At 39.9% G+C, this 10190-nt stretch overlaps 1 protein-coding gene across 1 annotated transcript in view; it reads right to left on the bottom strand.

The window, feature by feature from the left end:
• Positions 1-8631: 8631 nt before the first annotated feature.
• The window catches only part of Smp_176420 (Ras guanine nucleotide exchange factor, putative), a gene marked incomplete at both ends in the record, with an annotated part of 29014 nt that continues 27455 nt past the window's right edge, over positions 8632-10190 (bottom strand). Inside the window, one exon of the mRNA XM_018792231.1 lies at positions 8632-8727. Coding sequence (XP_018647261.1) covers positions 8632-8727 — 96 coding nt within the window. The remainder of the gene's footprint in view (positions 8728-10190) is intronic.

Raw genomic sequence — 10190 nt, 5'->3', positions numbered from 1 at the left:
TGGGACGGTGACCAATTGTCTGTATATCAGGTCCTTCTTTTTGTATATTTTTTCCTATCGATCACGTTGCAATGTTCCTATCAGCCTCTTTTACTCTACTTTCCTCTCTCTTTCTTTATATTTTATCCTTTTTTTACCCTATCAACCAATTATAAATACATCTCATTCCTACAGGAGGTCAGTAGCTGCCCGGATAGCTCAGTGGCAACGTCTCTGACTGTGGAGTTGGGTGACACGGGATCGAATCCATCTGGAAGCATCAGTTATCTCAAGATTACAGGTACACCTTTCTGATGACTGCCAAGTAGCACGAAACCTAGGTTCAGGGTTTCCTGTTGACCACCTCTAACTACAATCTTATCTCAACATAGTTCACGCAATGTAGAGTCACCTAGACCGGTGGAAACATCTCAACTTGGTCAATAAGACTCGATCTGCACTAAGAAGGAATTGACATACATGACATTGGTCACCGTCCAGTGATCAATCAAGTGTAAATAAACTGGTTGTCATGCCATCAAAGGGTGGAATAAAATCTGCCTCTGACTTTAGTTTTTGCTTGTTTTGTGTCTCACGAATCTCAGTCTCCTTTTGTTTCAAGAACTACTTTCGCAGTTATAAGAGATTTGTTATCCAATGTATTATAGATCTCATTTACGAGTACAATGTCACAGTCAGTATAGAAATTTCTTTTATATTTGTCTATCTTATTTTCAACTAGGCCACAGGTTGTCGTCAGGAAATATTTGCCTGATTTGTATTTTAACTCTTTTCTGTTTAGTAAGCTTGCAATCAGCTCCACCGTATTAGTGTTCGCTTATTCGGGTTTCAGAACGTGCTATTTCTTAAACAACTTCTTATTTTTCTTATAAGAGCTCACGACGAAGAGGTATACAAACCTATTAATATCTCATAAGGAAATATTTGTCCGGAATGAATTATAAACAAATTGGTTGCACGCCTAATTGGATAAATACTTGAATTCATAACTGTGAGCCTGCTTTCAGATTAATTCCAATCAATCGCATGGGGGCCAATTATGGATGCACCTGAAAGAAATACACAAATCTTTGCTCTTTGTAGGGTATGGCTAAACAAGTGAACAATTGAACTGTACTTTTTATCGCCCGCTACACTGAGTTAGTCTGACCTTGGTGGGGTTGTCTTTATTAAGCTGTTTGTCAATGAGTATTGTAACTTTTTTTAAACATGACTATCACACAAATGGTGCTCATTCATCATGTGTCCCATAACTGTGTCAGTGTGTGTGCTATCCCAATTTTTTGAATATACTTTTTACTCCTCTACTCTTTACAGTGATCTGTTTCAGACACAGGATACATTAATAATGACCATGCTAGTGATTTAATAAACTGACTTATTTTATTTATTTATTTATTTAAACACATATATATTGGTACAAAAGGGCACCAGATACATATGCGCCACACAAAATAATGAAAGTAGGAAGAGAAGGGATGAAAAGATAAGGCGGACTGAAATGTACAACCAGAAGACTCTTTCAGTTAAGAAAGTTAGAACCACTCTTTATGTAGAAAGTAAAAGAAGGTTACAGCAGGATCGCCACTGGCTTCTATTCTGAGCCATATCTGATAACGTCTCTAGCCACTGTGTTGCACCATCTCTCGGACCCCAGCCAGGGAGTCGTGAGGAACCAACAGAAGCTAGCCCTTTGCAGCTTTCTTTCATACCACGACACCATGTCATACACTGACCTCCTCTCCGCTTTTTCCAACCAGTCCCAGAGTCGGCAAATAATGCACGACGTGGAAGTCTTTGGGACGACATTCGTAAAACATGTCCAAGCCACCGAAGTCAGTGTTTCAAGATGGTGATATCAACTGAATTATCGTCTCTGCACCCGAGCACACGATGCCGAACCTCTGCATTACCAACATGGTGTTGCCACTGAATGTCAGCAATCCTTCGGAGACAACGATGATCGAACACAGAGAGTCGTCTAACATCCTCAACTCGGAGAGGCCAGGTTTCACAAGCATAGAGCAAAACTGCTCTCACCGACGCGTTGTAGATCCGACCTTTTACAGCCAGACTAACATCACGAAGGCGCCAAAGATGGCCCAGATTGGCATAAGCCGCTCTGGCTTTCCTTATACGTGCATCAATCTCATCACTCACGCCACCACCAGCACTTATATAGCTACCTAGATACACGGACTTCTCAACTACTTCAATCTGCTCACCATCCAGGGTGAGTACAGGACTAGAATCCTGCCAGTCTTGTAGGAGTACTTTGCACTTAGAGGGTGCAAAGCACATGCCGTACCTGTGGACACTGATCGCCAACTGATTAAGTGCGGATTGCACGCCTTGGGCATTATCGCACAGTAAGACAATATCATCCGCATACTCGAGGTCGAGAAGTCGTTCTCCAGGCAACATATCCACACCTCCATTACTTACATCCATCAGAGCTGTTCCCAGGGTGTCATCGATGGCAAAGTTGAAGAGGAATGGTGAGATTGGACAACCCTGCTTAACCCCACTGCTCGAATGAAACAAGGGAGAAAGGTGGTTGTATGCCCTCACTCTGCCTGAGGTGTTCGTATACAGGGCCTTTAAGATGTTAATAAACTTCTCAGGCACACCCTTCTTCAATAGACAATCCCACAGAACAGTCCTGTCCAACGAATCGAAGGCAGCCCTGATATCAAGAAACACTACGATTGTTGGCCTGAGATAAGTATGACGGTGTTCTAACATTTGGCGGAGGGTGAAGATGTGATCAATGCATCCTCGACAAGAACGAAAACCAGCCTGCTCCTCGCGAGTCAATCGTTCTCGGGTTTTAAACAACCTACGAAGAATGACAGAAGCCAATAGTTTGGACGCAATCGGAAGTAGACTTATCCCCCGATAGTTGTTACAGGAACAACGTGAACCCTTTTTAAAGATAGGGACGACTATTGACTCATTCCATGATGTTGGAACACTTTCTTGCTCCCAAACCTTTGCAAACAACACCGTCAGTTCCTTAGCCAGAAAGTCACCACCATCTTTAAAAAGAGCCGGAGGTAAGTCATCTGAGCCCGGTGATTTGTAGCGCTTCAAGAGTTGGAGTTCCTTGCGGACTTCCGCCTCGTTTGGTGGATCAGTCGTCACCGGCCATGGGGGGCAGGACAAACTGGTTGATGTTGCCGAAGCAGCAGGCCAGTTGAACTGCCCTTCGAAAAATTCCGCCCATCGTCCAAGACGTCGAGACATGTTAGTGATTGGCATCCCATCATCCTCGTACATTGTTTCACGCACACCAGACTTCTTGCTGCCAGTGGCTCGGATGAGTTGGAAGAGCTTCCGGCAGTTACCAGATGCAGCTGCTGCTTCCATCTCATTAGCACGCTCCGACCACCAGGCTTCTCGGTCCTTACGCAAGCTTTACCCGATTTCACTACGTAACAGCCTTCGTTTGTGGTCATACTCACGGTCACCCGGAGTAGACCGACGGGCTTCCATCAGTTGTAAGGAGCCAGAAGAAACCCAGTGCTTGTAAGCGGGACGTTTCGTGAAGCCGCAAGCGGCTTTACTCGCCATTTTCATGGCGTCGTGAAGATGCAACCAATGCTCATCTATACTTTTCGATGGGATGGTAGCTAGTCTAGAGGCTAGCTCCGCTCGATACCTACTGGCAACAGAAGTTGCAGCCAGTTTACTAACATCGATCCGTTGGTGGTGGTCAATCCTTCGGCCACTGAAAAGTAAGGTGAGATTGGCGCAGACCAGGGCATGATCAGACTCCAGATAGGTACTCCAAAAGGAGCGGCAGTCTTGTACACAACCACGCCAGCGGTAGCTGATCGCGATGTGATCAATCTGAGTCCAGGCCTGAGATGTAGAGGGAGGACGCCAGGTGGCACACCGGCGATGACTGTGCCGGGAGTTAGTGCTAGCCAGAAACAGGTTGTGGTCTGTGCACAGTTGCAGCAAACGGTCCCCGTTATCTGTCCTGCGACCAACAAGTCCCCTCAGCCACCTAAACGACTCTCTTCTGTGCCTAGACGCCCAACCTAAGCATTCAAGTCTCCGGCTCATACTACAATATCTGTTGAACGCGCTTTCTGGAGAAGAACTGTTAACTGGTGGTAAAACTCATCCTTGATTGCATCCGGGCTGCAATCTGTCGGGGCATAGGCGGAGATGACGAAAAGACACCGTTTCTCACGCCGGTTTCTTCTCACTTTGATGGAACTTTCTAATCTAACAGCACATAACCGACTGTTAATGGGGATCCAATCGATTAGTGCTGCCTCAGCCCTAGCGCTTAGTGCAACACCAACGCCTGCAAGACCAGACGAAGATGCCACAGGGTCCCCGGATAAGCGCACGTGAAACAAGCTTTTCGAAGCGACAGATGGAGAGCGGATTTGTGGTACTTCACTAGAGTCTTGAATACGGGTCTCGGATAGACAGCAAACATCAACATTAAGATTTTCTAAAGACATAGCCAGCCCCATCTGTTGTCCGATCTGCATTAGTGTGCGAACGTTGAAGGAAGCCAGCTCGAACGGCGTACGTGGTTTCAGAAAGACTGCTTCAGTATTCGTAATCGGTGGAAGCATTCATTTTCAACCAGACAGTGACTGGAGATCGTTTAGATACGACAGACTTTCCACCATGGGCGAGCTACTGCATAAGTTGGAAAGGAAGGATACACAATTTGGGAATAAAGGGAGTGAAAAAGCGACGTAGTAAATAATAGTAATAATAATAATAGTAATAATAATAATAATAATGGCAATAATAATAATAGTGTAAATTGTCTTGCTTCTAATATGAGCGAGAATAGTATCGTCAATAGAATTCATCATTTCATTTATTTGTGTGTGGGCTGTGATACTGTCCGGGTGCCCAAACCGAAGCAGGTGGTTTTCTTAGGGGGCCACACGCCGAGCCTTTGACCTAGAGGTCTGATCCACAAGGCAGTGGAGCATCGTGAGGAGATGCAGTCCCATGGTAGCCGGTGACCAACAGCAGGTTCACTCGCCATTCGTTCCATCAGGATACTGGAGCCCATGTGCACCATTGATTTGGAATCAGGGTTTTCCAACTCCCCTAGGTGGACCCTCCGTGTCCACCAACCCGGTTAAAGCGCCGGACATTCGCTTTTCGTCCTCACTTTCGTAAACAACACCCCTGCCACGAGAAGGCAGTGAGTAGGACTTCCCTGGCAGAGGCTGTATATTCGCAGGCCATGTGAGAGCATTTCGAGAGGGAGAGTGGACTCTTCCCACTCTCGGCCGTACCAGGGCATTTGGGGACAAACTGACTAGACAGCATTATTGGAAATGCCTGATTGTGAGATAATTTTAAACAGAATAAATTATAGAGACATACAGAAGGCTACCAGTAGTTTGTCCTATTTCAAAATCATAAAACGGAAAGGAAGAAATTACCAGTATTTTTCTTTTTGAACAAAACAAATTTCAAAAAATGTCTTCATATTACCAAAAAATTCGAAATAAAAGTTAACTTTGAATATGTCTGTGTGTAAACTGTTAAAAAAAGAGGTAGAGCTTGAGTAAACGCTGTTAATAACTGGTATGTTAATAATAAAATACACAATATTAACTTGATCAGGAGTGTCAGTCATAGGGTATGGTTTACATTCTCATTAAAACAAACTACTATATTTTGACATCACTATGACAAGAGGAAATAGACAATATGAGGAGGTGGGCTAGGTTGATATAAGGTAATAATCATGATAGGTACGGCTGATGAATGCTTGACTTTCTAGACTTTTCTCCTCGAAATTTCATTAACTGTACTAGCATTTTATCCTGTATGAGACTCATCGGTTGAAGGTACTTGCATTCCAGAGTTGATTTCCACTCCGGGACTCGGACCAAATACTGTTCACTTCAAACGACATAACTTTATTTACTTAGCTACTAAGTCCAAACAACTACTCACTAATGCTACCAGTATGGGTTTTAATTCAATTTGAAATTGAATGGACTATCCCGTTCTTGCTATTTGGACTAAAATCTGACCAGTTTCGGGATGCTTGTCCTAAATGGGACAAAACGCGCTTCCTAGATTCCATTGCTAGCTACATTCCATCTATTCCGTATTAAATTGTGTTGAGATGCTTATATCGATGCAATAAGCATATGATGTACATATCCCAAAATAGACTGATCAAATTTCAGTCAAAAATATCAACGGGATAACCCAATCCATTTCAAACTGAATTAATTAAATGAGGTGACAATGTATAACCTCTACTTAAATAACTCTTATTTGATTGGCATTGTCTTCTGGAAATTCTGCAATATCAATTTTAATTTAATTAATCTAGAGATAGAATAAATCTCCATAAATTTGTAGAGGATCCTTTTTTCAGTACTTAATGTATGTGTGGTATCAATCGATTCCTGGCAGTTTTCCGTTCATTTATTTGGTGATTGCTGCATATAAGTGCATAATTGTTACTGAGGATTTCATTCCAATCTTAAACTTTTAAAATAATTGCTTTTTCATCATGAAGTTGGGATGCGCTACAATGTCATTTTCATAGAAGATATATAAAAAGATAGTTTTAGATGGTTGAATTGAAATCCCTAGTGAAAGTTATACTCTCATACGCTACATATTGTACTTATTGCACATTGAAAAATGGATGGTCGACCTCACCACTCATCGATCTTTATTATTTAATGGTGAAGATAATTCTGATTTACACTAATGAGTAGCGGAAATGAACTAACGCTGACGGAGTGTTTTGAAGCAAAACCAATAAAAACCATTAGTTTAAGATACAGATTAGTCAAGGTAACAAACCAAATTGGAAAAGTTTCGGAGTATAGAGTAGGTTTATCAAAGTTTAATTTGTTCCCTTTATCTCAGTCAAACGTTTGTTTTGCTTAATCCAAGCCACACTCGCACTCAGTTATCCAACTGATAGCTAATGAATAGACAATTACTAATAAAGAGTATATTATGATAAAGTGTAAAGGGGCAGATGTAATAAATAGTACAGTAGGAATAGTGTCAGATAGCAGACCAGATTGAATACACTCATTTGCCAATCAGGCCTTAACTTTACAGATTTATCAGTTCTATGCCTATGCATCACTAGGTTCTGTTATATCCTAGTGAAGACATAAGCACGGGTAACTTCCGGGACCTTTTAATGGACGATTATTCTATATATATTGTTATTGTATAATTATTCAGTGATTAGATTTAATCTATATATATTCATCTTATTATAAGCTTTATTTTGACCTATAAATTATTATTATACGATTTACTGTCCCCAAATTATATTCAGTTTATTGATTACTGTCTCCCACGTTCACAGCCACATTTGGCTTGATCTTGTACAAATATTATTTTCTATTTTATGGTGTGATGAGGTCTGTATGTCTAGTATATAAACCGAGTATACTTGAAATAAATGATTCGCATAGTCGAAGCCGTATTTGGTGTTTTGCGCTCAACTGGAAGGGCTAGGCGGATAAAGGACCAATAAGGACGCTAGACTGCTCATACCGGTCGAACGTCATTGTTTTGGCACAATGTTAAGATTGGAAAAGTCGTATTTCGATTGGTGAATAAATCATGTGATAAAAGGCCGAGGATAAGATCACAACAAATTGGAGACGGCCTTTTTAAATTCATAACAGGTTCACCACCACTCTATCGACGGACCATAAAAAATCCCACTTTACTAAACTTCTAATCAAACATCAGAAGAATAAACGATCGGTAGTGTTCGTCGTTCAAACATAATTCACGTAGATATAGGAGACCGCGATATTACGATTTATGAAACACAATAGGTATAATACGAAGATATTTTAGATACTAAGCTGAATAGAATTTGAATGATTGCCTGACTGTAATTTATGACTGTTCAAATATCCAGTGTCACGTAGCAAGCCCCATTTCGACGTATTTTGTTGACAATGGTCACCATGTCGATATAAATTTAGATTTAAAATTACTGCTAGATTCCTCGGAAATTTTCCAATTTTGGTCCTTAATTGCATTCTTAAATAAATTGCCTTAATAATCTAATTATCTAAATTTAATTGAATCCGTCTTAAAACTAAGTATTATTAATTTTACAAGTAACACTAAGCGTTTATATTTATTTGCTGAATCTAAAACTTACTCAATTTATACTTTTATTCTTAAGTAAATAATTTTAACAACTAATGGATTATGTAATTTCGCCTTCGTTTTAATCTAGTATTCGTTGAGTTACTAACCGAATGTCAAACTTCAATCGTACAGTAAGACACTATCACGCGCATACTCAAGGTCGGAAAGTCTTTCTCCACATAATAGGTCAACACTATCATTACCTACATTCACCAGAGCTGTTTCCAAAACGTCGTTGATGGCAACGTTGAAGAAAAATGGTGAGATTGGGCGACCCTGCCTAATTCTACTGTTTGAATGGAACAATATAGAGAGTTGGTTTTTTGCCCTTGATCTTCTGCCTAAGGTGCTTGTATATACGACTTTTAATGCATGTTAATAAACTTTCAAGTACACCCTCTGAAACGATACAAGTAACATGTTTGTATCCTCGCTAAAATAGTGATTCAAACCAAATTAACCATTTACACATTCTGCTAACTAAAGAATAAAAAAAACACTAAATCTGTATACAAAAGATATAAAGAATTTGTTTTGGCACACATAAATCATTATTGGTATTTCATTAATAATAAGCATCAAACGTACTGAAGCAATAAGTCAAGTGTTCAATTGATGTAGCCTTTTATCATTAAAACAAACAAAAAGATATTTTTATACTTTTGTTTATTATTTTCAAAATACATTAAATGTATGTATAGATATCACATTTTATTTAATTAACTGATTGACTATTTTGTTGAGTTGATTTGATACTTGTAATTATTAATAAATTATGATCAAATTTATAAAAACGAGCCATTGATGCACAGATGACACTGGTCTTAAATAGAAGAATCAAATAGAAAAAAATTTAATGTTTAAACTCTGATAAATTGTCAACATTTATAATTAATCAATTATATAAACATAAATAGTATTTAAATAGTACTATTTAAACTTGGATTAATGTTAATTTGGTTTGTTATTCTCTGAAGAAGCGGCTTACACTGAGTCACGAAACGTCATAAACTCTAATTTGGAAATTTATCCTTCTCTCCCTATTAAATTATGTAGTTAAGAAGTGGTAAAAAATAGAATTTAAATCTAAGCAATATGATTATAATAAAATCTAATTGACTGGAGATTAAGCTCCATACATGTTCTTAAATATTATTAATGTCATAACGGAAAAATTAGTATTGGTTATGATTTGACTGTAGCTAGCTATGTAATTTAGAATAACAGAATTCATTAGTGAATACAACGCAGCACAATCTTCAACGGAACTTGTACAGGTCCCACCCAAATAATTCTTAACCCAACCTCGAACTACTGAAAACACACAAAGAAAGCATCAGTGTTATTGCCACTCCAACAGATTTTGAAATTAAGAAAAATGCATTGATGCTAATAGAATTATTCAGGATGTACATTAGAATTAGCAATCAGGAATATAGGTTTCACCGAGTCAAATTCAGCTGTAGGCGCGCAGTTTGAAAATTCACAAAATCCATTTTTAGGAAACAATGTATTTTTAAAAGGTTTTAACAAAAGGACTCAGTCTTATTTTAAGACAGCATGACAGATACTTTTATGTCTAACGTAAAAAATATGCAAAAATGCCCTGGTACGGTCGAGGGTGGGGAGGGTCAGCTCTCTCTCTCGAAATGCTCTCACATGGCCACGCGTATACAGCTACTGTCAGGGAAGTCCTACTCACCACCTTCTCGCGACGGGGATGCTGTTTACCTAATTGAGAGAACAAAAAGCAGATGTTCAGCGCTTTAACCGGGTTGGTGGATATGAATGATCCGACTAGGGGAGTTAGAAAGCCCTGATTCCAGACCAATGGTGCACATGGGATAAAGAATCCTAAGGGAACAAATGCTGTGTGAGCCTATTGTTGGTCACCGGCTACCATGGGACTGCATCTCCTGACGTTGCTCCACTGCCTTGTGAATTAGACCTTTAGGTCAAAGGCTCCGGGTGTGGCCCCCTAAGAAAACCACCTGCTTCGGTTTGGACGCCCTGAAAGTGTTCCAGCCCTCACGCAAATC

The sequence above is a fragment of the Schistosoma mansoni genome, assembly GCF_000237925.1.
Source record: "Schistosoma mansoni, WGS project CABG00000000 data, supercontig 0219, strain Puerto Rico, whole genome shotgun sequence".
NCBI classification, from domain to species: Eukaryota; Metazoa; Platyhelminthes; class Trematoda; order Strigeidida; family Schistosomatidae; genus Schistosoma; species Schistosoma mansoni.
This window is presented reverse-complemented; position numbering and strand designations above follow the sequence as displayed.